At 47.5% G+C, this 16,816-nt stretch overlaps 2 protein-coding genes across 2 annotated transcripts in view; one reads left to right on the top strand and one right to left on the bottom strand.

Moving 5' to 3' along the window:
* Positions 1 to 1,975: 1,975 nt before the first annotated feature.
* On the bottom strand, positions 1,976 to 5,861 carry LOC135910429 (uncharacterized). The gene is made up of 3 exons (XM_065442463.1): positions 5,781 to 5,861; positions 3,838 to 5,064; positions 1,976 to 2,062 (listed from the first exon to the last, which is right to left on the bottom strand). Exons 1-3 carry the CDS (start codon positions 5,859 to 5,861, stop codon positions 1,976 to 1,978), a joined length of 1,395 nt encoding a protein of 464 aa, XP_065298535.1.
* Positions 5,862 to 8,261: 2,400 nt separating this feature from the next.
* LOC135910439 (uncharacterized) overlaps positions 8,262 to 16,816 on the top strand; it is a 66,466-nt gene continuing 57,911 nt past the window's right edge. The window contains exon 1 of the mRNA XM_065442478.1: positions 8,262 to 8,462. Within this exon, the coding sequence (XP_065298550.1) occupies positions 8,366 to 8,462 (97 nt within the window). The 5' untranslated portion in view covers positions 8,262 to 8,365. The remainder of the gene's footprint in view (positions 8,463 to 16,816) is intronic.

Raw genomic sequence — 16,816 nt, 5'->3', positions numbered from 1 at the left:
TCTCTCTCTCGTCAGAGAAGCGCAGGCTAGTGCTGGGAGCCTTCGGCGACAGCACGTATACGTGTGTTTATGACGCGTAGCATCGGCGCTGATCGCTTGTGCTGGCACTGTAAACATGAAAAAATAGTTTATTTAAGAACACCGATGCGAAATTCAAAAATAAAGAGTGATTTATCCTTGTTAGACTTCTTGATTCCTGAGCCTAGACGCGCCGATAGCGTGCAGACGGACTCGGAGGTATACGCTGTGCCTAAGCTTCGGAGGCGACCGATCTCGGCGCGGGTAGTTGGCGAACGCTAAAATCTGTCTATTTGAGCCTCAGAACTCTCTTTAGTATAATAGGGAAAGTGGAAGCGCACAAATCGCCTCATATTTGTTATCGGTGCAATAATATGAATCAGCGTAGGCTTCGAACTCGGGGTCCGTTCGAGCGCGTCTGAACGACTTCTGGATTTCATGTCCACTCAACAACACTGCGGCAACGGTGACAACTCCGAGTCATATGTACGTAAGAACTACTAAAAAACGCGGCGTCCTCTGCGTTTGCGTGGTTTCCTCAAGAATTTAGCTATCCACCCTGTCGAAAGGGAAAAAGGCAAGAAAACGTCGCGAACTAAAGTAAACAGCCTTACAATACGTCAAGAAGTCCAATAGGGCCACTGTTTTAGATGGAGCAGAGGTAGTGTCTCTGCCTCACACGGAGACGTAAAGGGACTCTAAATGCATAAGAGTACTTTTTTTTTGAAGTAGAAGAAACTTCCTAAATAGACAATTTCGTCGGTGTAGGCAAATATATTTTACTTTTGCTTCCGTTGATTATATGTCCATACGCAGCAAAAAATTATTTTGTCTCCTATTATTGCTTTTTTTTATTCAAACTGCACGAAGGAATTATCACTGTGACACTCTGGCATTCGTACTAATTATTGTATTACAAATTAATTTGCATATTATGCTTCTTTATCGCAGTAATAAATGAACAAATGAATTAAGCAAATACAATTGGCATATTTTCTTCAAACGAAAGTAAGAACAGAGCCTACCAACTTTTCTAAAACTTTCTTGTAACAAATTTTCTTCAAAATAAAAGTAAAAACACAGCCTACCAACTTTTTAAAACTTTCTTTTAACACACTTTCTTCAAACAAAAGTAAAAACAGAGCCTACCAACTTCTTTAAACTTCCTTTTAACAAACTTTCTTCAAACGGAAGTAAATACAAAGCCTACCAACTTCCTTTAAACTTCTTTTAACAAACTTTCTTCAAACGAAAGTAAATACAAAGCCTACCAACTTCCTTTAAACTTTCTTTTAACAAACTTTCTTCAAACGAAAGTAAGTACAAAGCCTACCAACTTCCTTTAAACTTTCTTTTAACAAACTTTCTTCAAACGAAAGTAAATACAAAGCCTACCAACTTTCTTGTAACAAGCGTTCATAGGAAGTAAAAGTACATAGGATGTTAATAATGTTGATAGAAAGTTGGAAAAAGTCTTAAGAAAGTAAGTATGCATTTTTGTATGGGACGATATTTGAAGCGCATATAGTGTAGAGACAGCCTTTGCAGAAACACACCATACAAGCGTTTCAGAGTCACACAGCCCTATAATACGAAGCACGCAAGATGTTTGCGCAATATTTGTGGAAATACACAACATGCCATAAAAATTACATTCTGATTGATCTTGTGCTCAATGCGGAAGAAAGTGGTATGATTCAATTTCCTCAAGCAATTGTTCAAAAGTGGATACGGTGGTTCTAAACTATGCTTATTAAGTTCCTGATAGAACTGTACGGCGCGTTAGCTTACATTTAGTGAAAATGAGGCTCATGACAAGCGCAAAAGTATCTGCAAAGCGTGGAGTTCCATACTCAATAAGATTGTTGGAGATTTTGTCGAACCTTCAATATTTCTCAATATAATGGGTTTTAAGATGATCCTGCGGTGTCCTTGGTTACCTAAAAGAGTCACTTTGTTAGTACTCCGCAGACGTAGGTGGAAAGTTATGGGTGGCAATGAAGTCTGTGGTTCCATTCCGGCGTACCACGTAGAGCCCGCTGTCCTGGAAGAAATATTACGGGCCGAAATCAAATTTGATGAAATGTGGGATGAAAGTTGATGAAATGCACATGGCTGATGTACGAGCGAAGATAAATGTTTGTAGTAGGAGTATGGTTTTGACGTAATAGTTCTGCGGAAGCTGCAAAGCGGAGATGAGTCAATAATAAAGGGAAAATGAGACATCCACCCGAACGTAGCTAAGTGCTACAAGGGAAACCCATACGGGTTCCTCGAAAGGAAAGCTTCGCAGTTGAGAAAACATTCGTCCTCGTCTGGGACTCTAACCCGGGACCACCCCCTTACCGGGGCAGCCGCTCTACCATCTGAGCTAACCAGGCGGCTAGCAGATGACGGCGAAGTCGAAGTTATCAGCAGCTCAGAAGCAAAGGCAACAGTTTGACGTAATAGCTCTGCGCAAACCCGCAAGGTGGAGAGGAGTAATGGAGGGTAAATGAGACATCCACCCAAACGAAGCTAAGTGCTACAAGAGAAACCAATACGGGTCCCTCGAAAGGAAAGCTTCGCGGTTGAGGAAAAATTGGTCCCGGTCCGGAAAGGAGGTGGTCCCGGGTTCGAGACCAGTACCAGGACGAATTTTTCCTCAACTGCGAATCTATCCTGTAGAGGGACAGGTATGTGTTTCCCTTGTAGAACTTAGCTACGTTTGGGTGGATGTCTCTTTTTCTCTTTATTGAGTTTGGTTTTGGCTAAAAATTTCTTAAGCAAATGTTCGGAACCATCATTTGCTAGCCACTTTGAAAACTCATTACACGTAAGTGTATATCTTAATTCATCTTCCCAAAAGAAACAGGCTGACAAGAAACTAGGCTGACTGTGCAAGGTTGCAAAAGCCTAGTATAGTCAAGAGTTCGACGAAAGTTCGTCTGGTCAGGTAACATGATGATGAAGAAATTACGGCCACTGACCAAGTCAAGGTGAAAAAACACACAGAGACGTTTCGGGACCCGTACGGGTTCCTTGATCACACTAAAAGCGGGCAAAAGCCGCAAGTCGTTTTTATGGCAAAATGTGACGTAGGGAACGGGTGTAGTTAGCAGGAAGATTCCCATCAGTCCTGTTGATATTGTTGTCAGTAGTTTGAATAAATAAAGATTCTAACAAGAGTCGCGTCATCGAATTCTTTTCCTTAGCTATTATGACAGCATTTTCCCAATCGATGCGGTGACTGCGATTATCGGCGTGTTCAGCAAGGGCGTTCGATACTTTTTTCTTGTTGGAGACGTCCCTTTGGTGCTCTTTTAATCTTCTCGTGAACTTGCCCGTTTCACCGATGTAGCTGCAACTGCAGTCTGCGCATGGTATCTTGTATATGACACCGGGATAATTCTTGCTTTCAAGCTGATCCTTTACGTTAACAAGCTGATTTCTCAGCTTGTTGGATGGCATGTGGGCTATTCTGAGATCGTATCTTGAGAATACGCGGCTAAGAGCTTCGCTGACGCCAGGAACATATGGGACGCCAGCGCGTTTCATGAGCGACTTGCCTTGAGACGGCTTTGGATGGAGGACCTGGGCTTCCATTTTGTCAATAAACTTCTTGGGGTACCCGTTCCTGGATAATTCGTGACGAATTTTCTTCAGTTCGTTCTGCATTTCATGGTCACTTGAGCAGATGCGTGTGGCCCGCGTCACGAGAGATGAGACAACGGATTGCTTATGGCAAGCCGGGTGGCATGAATTGAAGTTTAAGTACTGGCCGGTATGAGTCGCCTTCCTGTGCACCGCAAATGAGAGCCTCGTTCCACTTCGCCGCACGAGGACGTCAAGGAAGGGAAGGCTGTTGTCGCACTCGTATTCTGTGGTAAATTGTATGGCTGCGTCTGCCGAGTTGAGAAGACGTAGGAGGCGTGAAGCGTCCGGCTTTCGCACAATGCAAAAACAGTCGTCTACGTAGCGGACGAAAACCTTGGGCGCGGGAGCGAAGTCAGTGAGGGCCTTCTGTTCAATGACTTCCATGACCAAGTTAGCGGTAGTAACGGAAATGGAAGCACCCATAGCAGTTCCGTTGATCTGCCTGTAAAACTGTTTGTTGTAAGTGAAGTAGGTGTTGCTCAAACAGAAGTCTAAAAGCTCGCAAATGTCTTCTACTTCCAAAGGGGTGCGCTCAGCGAGCGTGTCGTCCGCCAGCAGGACATCTCTGCACGTAGCTACGGCCAGGTCAACAGGCACTGAAGTGAAGAGCGACTTCACGTCAAATGACACCATAATGTCGTCTTCATCCAGGGAGACGTCGCGCACTTTCTCCACGAAGGCTGAAGAATTTGAAATGTGCGTCGCTGTCTTGCCGGTGAGCGGGCCCAGCACTTGGTGTAGGTAACCTGATAACCGGTGCAGCGGTGACCTTGTAAAGTCTACAATAGGCCGTAGTGGAACGCCTGGCTTGTGAACTTTCGGTAGTCCGTATATTGCAGGTGCGGACCCGTTAGTACACAAGAGGCGATGGTAGAGATGCTTTTGCTGCGGTGGAACAAATTTAAAAACCTTGGAGAGGAGCTTCTGCAGTTTTGTTTGCAGGTTGACCGTGGGGTCTTTCTGGATCGCGAAGTACGTATCCTCGTCTGATAGCAAATCCTTCATTTTCTCATTGTAGTCACTTCTGTCGAGCAACACGATGGCATTTCCCTTATCTGCCGGAAGGATGGCAATGGAGTCATTGTTCCGGAGGCCCTTGACGGCTTGTTCTTCGGCAGGTGAAAATCGGGCTTGAGGGTTGCGCGTCCGCCACTTTGAAAGAACACCAATGGCACGGGTGCGAGCTTCTTCTCTTACTTCGGAAGGAAGTTGAGAGACGGCGCGCTCCACGGCGCAGATTACTCTAGCTGGGTTGGGTGACGCGCCAGTGTTGAAGTTCAAGCCCTTGTGCAGCAGAGCGGCTTCAGATTCAGTAGGCTTGTAGGAGGATAAGTTGAGGATGACTTCCCTGGATTGCGTGGGTTCCTTCGGCCTAAGAGCGTCAAGCTTACTTTCTTGCGACTTCCTGCACTGGCATTAAGAGACCGCCAGTGCAGGAAGTCGCAAGAAAGTAAGCTTGACGCTCTTAGGCCGAAGGAACCCACGCAATCCAGGGAAGTCATCCTCAACTTATCCTCCTACAAGCCTACTGAATCTGAAGCCGCTCTGCTGCACAAGGGCTTTAACTTCAACACTGGCGCGTCACCCAACCCAGCTAGAGTAATCTGCGCCGTGGAGCGCGCCGTCTCTCAACTTCCTTCCGAAGTAAGAGAAGAAGCTCGCACCCGTGCCATTGGTGTTCTTTCAAAGTGGCGGACGCGCAACCCTCAAGCCCGATTTTCACCTGCCGAAGAACAAGCCGTCAAGGGCCTCCGGAACAATGACTCCATTGCCATCCTTCCGGCAGATAAGGGAAATGCCATCGTGTTGCTCGACAGAAGTGACTACAATGAGAAAATGAAGGATTTGCTATCAGACGAGGATACGTACTTCGCGATCCAGAAAGACCCCACGGTCAACCTGCAAACAAAACTGCAGAAGCTCCTCTCCAAGGTTTTTAAATTTGTTCCACCGCAGCAAAAGCATCTCTACCATCGCCTCTTGTGTACTAACGGGTCCGCACCTGCAATATACGGACTACCGAAAGTTCACAAGCCAGGCGTTCCACTACGGCCTATTGTAGACTTTACAAGGTCACCGCTGCACCGGTTATCAGGTTACCTACACCAAGTGCTGGGCCCGCTCACCGGCAAGACAGCGACGCACATTTCAAATTCTTCAGCCTTCGTGGAGAAAGTGCGCGACGTCTCCCTGGATGAAGACGACATTATGGTGTCATTTGACGTGAAGTCGCTCTTCACTTCAGTGCCTGTTGACCTGGCCGTAGCTACGTGCAGAGATGTCCTGCTGGCGGACGACACGCTCGCTGAGCGCACCCCTTTGGAAGTAGAAGACATTTGCGAGCTTTTAGACTTCTGTTTGAGCAACACCTACTTCACTTACAACAAACAGTTTTACAGGCAGATCAACGGAACTGCTATGGGTGCTTCCATTTCCGTTACTACCGCTAACTTGGTCATGGAAGTCATTGAACAGAAGGCCCTCACTGACTTCGCTCCCGCGCCCAAGGTTTTCGTCCGCTACGTAGACGACTGTTTTTGCATTGTGCGAAAGCCGGACGCTTCACGCCTCCTACGTCTTCTCAACTCGGCAGACGCAGCCATACAATTTACCACAGAATACGAGTGCGACAACAGCCTTCCCTTCCTTGACGTCCTCGTGCGGCGAAGTGGAACGAGGCTCTCATTTGCGGTGCACAGGAAGGCGACTCATACCGGCCAGTACTTAAACTTCAATTCATGCCACCCGGCTTGCCATAAGCAATCCGTTGTCTCATCTCTCGTGACGCGGGCCACACGCATCTGCTCAAGTGACCATGAAATGCAGAACGAACTGAAGAAAATTCGTCACGAATTATCCAGGAACGGGTACCCCAAGAAGTTTATTGACAAAATGGAAGCCCAGGTCCTCCATCCAAAGCCGTCTCAAGGCAAGTCGCTCATGAAACGCGCTGGCGTCCCATATGTTCCTGGCGTCAGCGAAGCTCTTAGCCGCGTATTCTCAAGATACGATCTCAGAATAGCCCACATGCCATCCAACAAGCTGAGAAATCAGCTTGTTAACGTAAAGGATCAGCTTGAAAGCAAGAATTATCCCGGTGTCATATACAAGATACCATGCGCAGACTGCAGTTGCAGCTACATCGGTGAAACGGGCAAGTTCACGAGAAGATTAAAAGAGCACCAAAGGGACGTCTCCAACAAGAAAAAAGTATCGAACGCCCTTGCTGAACACGCCGATAATCGCAGTCACCGCATCGATTGGGAAAATGCTGTCATAATAGCTAAGGAAAAGAATTCGATGACGCGACTCTTGTTAGAATCTTTATTTATTCAAACTACTGACAACAATATCAACAGGACTGATGGGAATCTTCCTGCTAACTACACCCGTTCCCTACGTCACATTTTGCCATAAAAACGACTTGCGGCTTTTGCCCGCTTTTAGTGTGATCAAGGAACCCGTACGGGTCCCGAAACGTCTCTGTGTGTTTTTTCACCTTGACTTGGTCAGTGGCCGTAATTTCTTCATTGCAAAAGCCTACTGTTATTTGATTTATATCGATTCATTCTTTGCTACAAACCAGACCCTTGCGCTAAACAGGCACCTGTCTCGCCTCATTCGGAGTCTCTTCAAAAAATAAAAAATAAATGTCCAATAGTGGGATCAAACCAGGGTCCGCTCAATCCACTCTTCCATTAAAAGTTACCAACGCACTATCCATTAGGTATTGGGCATTTTCCCTCGAAACACAACTAGCACTTTGAGATTGGTGGCGGTGGCATTACGTCACACTGCGACGAGTAACTTTTGCGCGATATTGTATTACGTTCGCCATCCGCCCAGGTCGTAGCGGAGCAGGCTGTAACGTTCTTTTTCCCAGAGTATAAAAAATAATTGTTCATACCATCCTTGTCTTCGCTTTGCTTCAGATTCTTACTGATGCCCACGTCACACACATCAAAAAATGTTGGTCCATATGGTAACACTTTGCAGAACCGCGAAAGGTGGTTCACAGCCAGCAGTCTACAGAAATTGTGTCGTGCAACATAGATAACCACAAAGCAATATTTTCATAACATTTCTCATCCCACTGCGGCACCCGTCAAACTAGCAAATATTTCAGTAGAGTTAGACAGCAGCGTTAGCTGACGTCTCCCAGCGGCGCCTTTGCCTCTATATTACTAGCAGAGGGAAAAATGCGTAAGAGACCAGAAAGAAACGGAGGTTGTAGGTGGCGACCTCCGACACCTCTACACGGGTACTTCCTGACACGCGCCTCCTCAAAGCTTTGGCGGTGCTTGGTTATTTCGCTCACGTCGCGCAGCACGTAGTCTGAGACTCCTTGGGAAGCATTGCGACGTTTTCTGGCACGTAATATAAGGCTACCGCTTCCGCATTTCAAGGCCTCACACAGCGCGCTAATGTGTTCAGAGCAACAAGAAGCACGGGCAGCACTAGCTGGCGTGAAGCAAAATACAACGCCCAATTTAAACATCCGGAAAGATCAAGTTCCATGTTATACCGGCGCCCCGCCTTCGCGAGTGGTGTCACGCATGCAAGTTGGCGGTGTTGAGTCATAAGGCTTCTTAGAAATCAGCATCTCAGCGCAACCAATATCTGGTGGCAGTATATAACTCCTAATACTCAGCGTCCGGCTTGGGCATTGCGAGGCACGCTATTCGCGCTTCCTTCATCTCACAAGCACGCGATGGGCACCGCAGATTTTCTATCGTGTTTCGGCCTCTTAGCCGTGACAAGAATTGCGTATGGTTACACGCTGCTGGAGTCGACGCAAATTGTTGAAGGTCAGTGTATGTTTTTTTCTGTTCCTCGAATTAAATGTTTACTTTGATGCTCTTGATTCTATAGGGCGAAACTTCTTTTTATTTTCGATATGGCGAAATGGCGTCACTTCCACGGAAAAGTTCCACATTTAACATGGCGGCCAAATTGCGGTATATAGTTCCTAGGAAACATGCAAAGAAAAACATGGCGGCACACAAGGTGAAGCATATACTAACAACTGTGTATTCACACACGTAAGGCAATACACGTGGCCATTGGCCCTTATTTCCAGAAAGAACAATCGAAATTAAAAAAAGAGACGCATCCTCCATTACAATGAGCGGCGCTTATTGGTTGATTTACCTGCCTTTACTAGTGAAACGTTCTTCTAAGTTACTGCAATGAATGGAGGGCTGATGCACGTGCTTAGTGCACAATGCAACACGCTACGAGCCGCATGTATCTATGGCTTCCTTCCCTTAATTTTGTTTAACAGCTCTGTATTCAGTTCAAATAATGCCATTCAACCGCATCTATCGGAACATGCAGCATGGCTCTCGGGTGTCGGCAATTTGGTGCGCAGATGGTTGTGTTCTCGTGGTTACCATTTTACGCATCGCCGAGTTTCGCCCATGTACGCAGCATGGAAGGAAAAACGGATTTGGAGACAGGTGAACTCTTTGCGGTGCACAAATTTAGGAGCATGGCACGTGTTTTCTCCTTGTGCATGAGGCCTGCCGCCAGCTTCTTATAAGTCGATGAACGCTTTGATGGATCTCGAAATGCTACCCGCACTGAGTGTGTGCTTGGAATATTTTCTTAATATATGAGTAACTCTATGTGTACAAGGAACCACGCCCGTTGATAGTCGCTGAGTTTCTTGTTTTCTTGTTACGTTGCTCTGCTACCTTTTATGGACTTTTCTGCTACAGAAATTGTAACCCGGCGCGTGTTACCGCTTTCCTTGAGGCGTACAAGCCGTAGCGACAAGGTACGGTTCGTCTTATGATTACGACTTGAATGCCTGCATGCATCAAACATCATTCAAGCATTGTTCCTTCTAGTGAACCTGCAGTGACAAGAATCATGGGTCATAATTATCTGTATGCTTCGAGTACTGTACATCCAACAAGTATGCGTATTTAAATCTTGGTGTCTTACGCACCGTAGCAAAGATATTATTTTGAAGGACGTTGTAGAGGGGGGAACTCTGAACTAATATTGACCACCTGGGGTTCTTTACTCTACACCCAATTCATGGTACCAAGCGTGTTTGCACTTCGTTCGCATTGAAACGCCACTGCTATGGCTGGGATTCGATCCCGCGTGCCCGGGCTTAGCAGTGCAACGCCCAGGCCACTAAGCCACCCCGGCTGATAGCAAGCATGCCAAGCACTGAGTGTTACTTGGAGGTAAAACTATTGAAGGCGGTGATTTGAGGTCAATTGATAGGTGTCATCTGACTGAACCGTGTTGCGGCTTTCTTACAGACGGCCCTTTGTTCGTTTAAAGTGAATGATCCATTCTTTGTACTGTGTTCTAAGGAGGTCATCGATTTTCTTAACTTAGGCAGCCCAGTACTCGGTACTAGTCAGTCAGCTCACGTCAAAGATTGTTTTATATTTTTCCACACCATGGCATACTTATGGTTATTGAGTGATACATAACTAAGTTTGCTCTTCTTAATTTCTAGAGCCAGACTGAAATGTCCAGTAGAGATATAGTGCAGCCTCTGGGGATTTACTTCCTTTCATTGTAAGTGCTACTCTTTATGGAACGTATTGGACGGTAACTTAGATCACCTTAACATGCTACAGATCGTCCGCCAATCTTCAATGAGAAAAATTATTTCAATTTCTTCGATCACACGCCGAGTCGAATCTATGTCATAAACACTCAGACAATCTTGTCCTAAAATACAATCACGCACATGCTACGCGGCAATTTTACTACGACAGCATTAGGGAAGAGCGAGAGAGCATCCTGGCTGTAAAGACGCCTAACACATGGTGCGTTTCGGCTATTGTAATACTGTGGTAGATATATGCTTCAGTGCTCATGGAAGAAACGTCAACACTCATTGCCAGGTGAGTTGTGCAAGATTTATTTATTTTTCTTCGTATATCTTTAAGGTTCAGGTACACAACAGAAACTTCACTTACTTCACTTACTCTACGAAGACTCCGTATGTCTCTATATAACCACTTAATGGCCCACCTGGGTTACTGGATACTTCATGGTCCAGTGGGTAGCACATCTAGCTGCTGTTCCGAGGAAGCAGGATTCAAAATCAACCGTTAGACCAAGTTTGGTTACTAAGAATGTTGGAACGCGTTTATATGTGACTCTTCAATGAACCTCTCCACGCCGACATATGTCACTGTAGATGCGGGATTGTGTAGATGCCGCTGTTTAGTAAACTGCCTGGTTGTACTGGGTATGTGCCTCTCGGTCAGTGCTGCGGACTCATATCCCTGGGTACCTGTAACCAGGTGTGTGCTGCTCTTCATTGAATATCTTCGACGGACCTTTCGTAACTCGGTATGTGCACTAGGAATCTGCAGCTCTACAATGACGAGACTAGATTCGCCGATGCAGAGCGGAATCGAGCCCACCCAACAAGGTTTACTCACGAACAGCGACCCGACGTTCTGGCAGTGCTTCGCCACAAATCCACTGAGTATGTGCCACTCTTCAACGAACTTCTTGTCAACTTGGATTATTCAATACGTCCCGCCGATTGAACGGCTAGCGAAGAACAATCCTCAGCGTTTGTAGGCATGGGCACCTACGCTTCTTGTCTCGGAGGCGACACGCAGACTTTTCGGCAGCAGCACTAAATGGCGCAGCGTGTCCAGAAGGAAGCGCGAAAGAAGTGCGCCATAGTCCTGCTCGCACATGACGCGTTTCTCAGCGTACGCACGCATCAGCTCGCCACGCATTTTGGAGGCCACGCGCAGACGTCGCGGACCTTCCGCGAGGAGTCCCGCGATTGTACACACCTCATAGATAACTCGTTTTGACGGTGGCGTTACGCTGTGTCACTGTGTTGAATGAATGTTAGATACGTTAACGCCTACAGCCATCGTGAGATGCGTTGTGGCCATTTTTTTTGTTACAGTTTTTATTCGAACAGGGCTTTTTCTATGCGACTCCTTGTTAGGATAAGAGAATGTTTCTCGCGAGCGGCCCTAACATGTGTCGTAGGGAGTGAAAGCATCGCTACACGTTGGCTGATACACGGTTTTAGTCGCTAGGCGAAGCAAATTATCCGCATTTCTTCTTTAGAATGTTTGTGCTATGTTCACGACAAGGCCATCTGCGATTGTGAAGAATACGTTTGTGATGCAGGTCGGGAAACTATAGAAAAGCGTGAACAGCCAGCAGAAGCAGCGGAAGTTGTTAGATGATAAACTTGTCAAGCTAGAAATGAGGCTCAGGGCCACCATTTCACAAAGCAATGGTGGACCTCCAAGGCGAGCACCACGAACGGGGTTCAGAAGCGAAGACTGCTGGGCCAGTGGGTGCACCATGTAGTGCCGTTGAGCAGAAGCCCGCATTTCCGCTCGACGGCACTCCATGAACGGGGCTCGCTCTGAAGTGGGATGAGGACGGAAAGCGAAAACTGTCACACCGTGGTGGGCACGTCAGTGATGGGCACGGAGGGGCTACCACTAAAGTGCCGGCAGCACAAGTCGAGAACAAAAAGTGAAAGGTCAGGATAAGACGTGGGGAGGTGAAGGCTTCGCAGCCTCGTGTAGAGCTTCCGGTGGCGAGCAACAGGAACACGATAAAGTTGTCTTTTTTTGAGGATTCCAACATGCATAATGTAGGGCTGGAAATGAGAAGGCAGGTCCTGGTGAGCGAGTCCAGATTAGTGCGCATCCGGGTAAATCGATCAGGGAAGTGATAGCGAAGGCCAAGCGACACACATTAGATGCACTGAAGGAGCAGCACCATTCAGATAATGGGAAGGGGTGGGGGGCGTAGTTGACGTACTGCATAGACGCCGGGATCGGGAAGCACACAGCCAAAGGGATCCCCGATCTCAGCAACGCCTCCAAAGAAGTGCAAGTCACCATGTTCACGATGCGTGAGGTTGCAAGGCCGGAGTGCGAAATTGAAAGAACAGTGCTTAGAGTAAACAGGCACATCTTGAAGCTATAAGGTATATTTGAAATTCAATGACAACAACCAAGAATTGCACCGCACCTGCCGTGACGGCGCTATTATGCGTGACGGATAACTGTTTAGCAAGAGTGTAAGAGCCCCGGTTGGACCTTGATTCGCAGCGTGCTCACCGGCATTTTTAGAGGCGCCGCAGGCAATCATACGCAGAGATTACGTATTTCATGTAGCGACACACCAGTAATCGGCGGAACAAAAGAACGTTCAGTTAAGAGAAGATGCTAAAAGGATAACTATATGGATACACTCTTAAAAATGTGTCACACAATTTGCTATCTTAGCATACCAGCATTTGGCGATGATGAGACTTCTACGGAAAAAATTGCATGCATTTAATTTATTGTAATCAGCTACATTCTTTTGGAAATTTTCGAATTTAACGATAACTTTCTTTACTTGGTAACATTTAATTTATTTCGATGAGTTATTTCAACAAGCAGTTAATTGTATAGTTGTATTTTTTCGAAACACGATATAACTGGCGATGGAGATATAAGACCCTAACTACGTGGGAACTACGTGTCTACCTCAAGAGCTGAAAACTTCCGGATTGGTAAACTACTTCCCAAAATCAGCGTCCTCCAGCTACGCCTCATTCCCCCGAGTACGGCACGCTTGCAGATTCGCACACCTGCCCTGCAAGCCGCACCTCTGAGCTTTTCTCTTTCAATAAATTTCTCTCTTTCTCTGTCACGTGGAAACGCTTATAGGTGGTAAGACCTGCTGCTCAGTTCTTCGCCTAGTGCCATTTATGACTTTTCTGGCGCATATTAGACGCCGTTAGACGCCTATGTTTCTTGGTGTCTGAGAAATATCCGACTTTATAGGCATATTTCTCTGATAATAAAATACGAGCAGTACTTTCTCGGCTGAATATTACGCGGCTTTATATTAAAGTAGATAGCCGATTTGGCTACCTTTTTAGGCAGCGTGAATGTTTGCTGTTGTCGTTTACGATGTGTCATTTACTGTAAATAGCTAACCAGTAAGCAGTTCCTGCAGAAGGTCCACTAGGTGGTGGTCAAGAATTGAAACGGCGCGATGGACACTTTGAACGCTGATTCCTGGAGAATACTGACGAACGATTTTTCATTTCTTTCATTCCATTTCTTTTCATTTGGGTGCCAGCACCTGAGCACCCAAGACGTCTTGATCCAATTACACGAATTGGTGATTAAAAAAGCAACGAGGCACGCGCGCCGGGGTATACTGGCTTTGGACCTCAAAGGGGCCTTCGACAACGTGTCTCACGCCAGCGTGCTCGAGAACCTGCGCAAGACGGGGTGTGGCCGCAAGACCTACGGTTATATCAAAGATTTCCTAACCAATAGAGCAGCAACTATCCGGATAGGAAATGAACGGTCAGAGCCTGTGGAGCTCGGAGACAGGGGTACCTCACAGGGGTCTGTCCTGTCGCCTCTGCTTTTCAACCTAGCACTCCTGCCCCTGCCCGAACTACTCAATCAGATCGAGGGCGTGGACCACGCGTTCTATGCCGACGATATAACGGTGCGGACGAACCGCGCGGGTTCCGATGCCTGGGCGGAGGAAGCCCTGCAGAGAGCGCCAACGACCATCCACGAGTATGTCAGGACCTGTGGCCTGAGCTGCGCTCCACAGAAATGGGAGCTGCTCATGGTACAGCCCGGAAGACCAAAGAAAGAGCCGCCGCCAAACATAATCATCACCATCGACGGCACAGAGATCAAACCAACGCAGCAGATCCGGATACTGGGCCTGCTGTTGCGCAGCGACGGCAAGGCGCACGCAGCCGTCAACAAAATCAAGAACACATCCGAGCAAGTCCTGAGCATGATCCGGAGAGTCACCAACCGGAACAGAGGAATCAAAGAAGAAGACGCACTGCGCCTGGTGCAGGCATTCGTCGTGTCACGCGTAACGTACTCCGCCCCGTACCTCCAGCTTGCGAAGGTGAACCGCGAAACGCTGAACACGACGATAAGGAAAGCAGTAAAACTCGCCATGGGCATCCCAGTCTACTCGTCAACGCAGAAGCTGCTGGAAATGGGTGCCCACAACACGGTGGAAGAGCTGGTGGAAGCACACCTATCCCACCAGAGGGTAAGGCTGAGCCGGACAGAGCACGGTCGGGCCGTCCTACGCAAGATAGGATGGCAAATTGAACAGCTACCGACAACGGAGCCGCTCCCCACAACGTGGAGAGACATTATTAAGACCAAGCCTCTCCCCCGGAACATGCAGTCGGGGAGGAACAACGAGAGACGCTCTGCGCGGGCCAAGGCACTGGCTCGACAGCTGGAAGAAGACCCCGAGGTTTTCTACGCGGACACCTCGCTTCCCAAGCACGGAGCAAGAGCAACGGCGGTCGTCACCACCATCGATAAACTGGTCACAGGCGCGTCGATATGGACGACGAATACAGCCGAAGCAGAAGTGGCCGTGGCGCTCGCACTCGCACAACCGGGAGTGAGGACCGTTGTCACAGACTCCCAGACCGCCTACGCAAGGTACCGCAAGGGGAACATCTCTTCCGTGGCACTAGCGATCCTCAACAAATGCAAATCACCGGGACGGGCCGTTGAGCTCGTGTGGGTCGCGGCTCACTCGCAAGTGGACGGCAACGCACTCGCCGACCACTATGCCCGAGAACTAACGATCCGGGCCGAGGACGAGCCAGGGCTACCGCACCCCGTGACAAGCTACAAAGAAATCACGCAAATGTACAGAAGCGGCAGATGTAGGCTTCCCCGTCTGCATCCGCAACACAACCGAATTCAGCAAACGATCGTGCGACGCATGCAAGCGGGGTCGCTAGCGAATCCAGTGCTCTTGCATAAGATGTTCCCAACAGAGCATGACGCTTCATGCCCTATTTGCCGACGGTCAAAAGGCACTCTAGCACACATCCTTGCAGAGTGCACTAAGCTCAAGAACCCCCCACCATCCATACCCCCAACCCTCCCCAGCCCCAACCCCCCCCCCCCCGAGCGATGGGAGACCTTGTTGTCCAGCCCCGACCTACCGACCCAGCACGCGCTGGCGGCTAGGGGCCAGGAACTGCTGGACACATATGGGACCGGAGAATAAGGTTCCACCCCATCTGGTGCCAGCGCGCACCACCCGTCACTAAGGGCTCAGCACAAAAGTTGATTCTCTCTCTCTCTCATTTCTTCACTGGCCGTATTGAAAACGCCTTCCACTAGCTCCAGCAACAATAAAGCGCTACGCTTTAGATAACTTATACCCGAACATCGCTGCATTTCGAGTAAACATAATCTTGAGAGCAAGGGGCTCATACGTTACAACACAGCCCTTCTCTTCAGGGTGTCCATTGAGCTAGTCTACAGTGTAGTCTCACATATCTTCATAAATAAAGAATATGCGATTATCGAAGCAACTTTTGAAAGCAGTTCTTAGTGAAGACGAACGACATGCCAATGGTTGCAGGGGACCAATTGAAAGACTAGGCCAGCTCGTTCTATTTGCTGTATTTGTACAATGTTGATAAAAGTTGGGAGGAAAGTAGCTTGAATGTTATCCATTACTTTTATTAATTGCTGTATTACTTTCATGGGGAAGCAATTAGTAACTGCAGCCAATTACATTTTTGATAAGCTTAGTTGTACTTGCCATCGGTTGCGTTTCTGCAGCGTGTACAACTCTGGTAACGCTAGAGTGAATAATAATACTAATCAAACAAGGTAGACATTGTCACTAATGGGCTGCATGCCGAATGCAGTTAGTACCACCAAATTCGTAGTTTCTAATCTCAAAGACATATATCGTGCCCACTAGGGAATGCACAGAAGCTGGTCCGATATACACAGCAAAGGCAAAAGCTTTTGCATCGGGGGCGGGCGGAGGGGGGGGGGGGTCGTGAATTACGTCTGGAATTGGTAGCGCGGAACCATTAGTAACCATCGCGACCCTGTTTAGTTGGTAATCCTAATTTTATAGTTACAAAATACAGGCATTCTAAGATATAAAATGGTCTTACTATAGGTAGTCAAGATTATCTTCCTTTAAGACTGTAGAGACCGTAAATTTTAGAACATAAACAAGCAGGGTGGTCGCATGCGCAATTATAGGCTAGAAATTGAAACGCAGCTGGATGACGAAGCTGTTAGCTTGTTCGCCATGAGTGAAACCTGTCTACGAGATTTTGAGCAGCTGCCTGCTTTTGACAATTTTATGTGAGAAGGAT

This window comes from Dermacentor albipictus, chromosome 8 (genome assembly GCF_038994185.2).
Source record: "Dermacentor albipictus isolate Rhodes 1998 colony chromosome 8, USDA_Dalb.pri_finalv2, whole genome shotgun sequence".
NCBI lineage: Eukaryota > Metazoa > Arthropoda > Arachnida > Ixodida > Ixodidae > Dermacentor > Dermacentor albipictus.
The sequence above is the reverse complement of the archived record's forward strand: the minus strand, read 5'-3'. Positions and strand labels throughout refer to the sequence as shown.

Coding starts and splice junctions, on each gene's coding strand:
- LOC135910429 (XM_065442463.1), bottom strand. CDS start 5,861: ATGTCGTCTTCATCCAGGGAGACGTCGCGCACTTTCTCCACGAAGGCT. Junction 5,065..5,780: donor TGTGCGTCGCTGTCTTGCCG/GTGAGCGGGCCC, acceptor TCTTAATGCCAG/TGCAGGAAGTCGCAAGAAAG. Junction 2,063..3,837: donor TTCCCTTCCTTGACGTCCTC/GTGCGGCGAAGT, acceptor TATTTCTTCCAG/GACAGCGGGCTCTACGTGGT.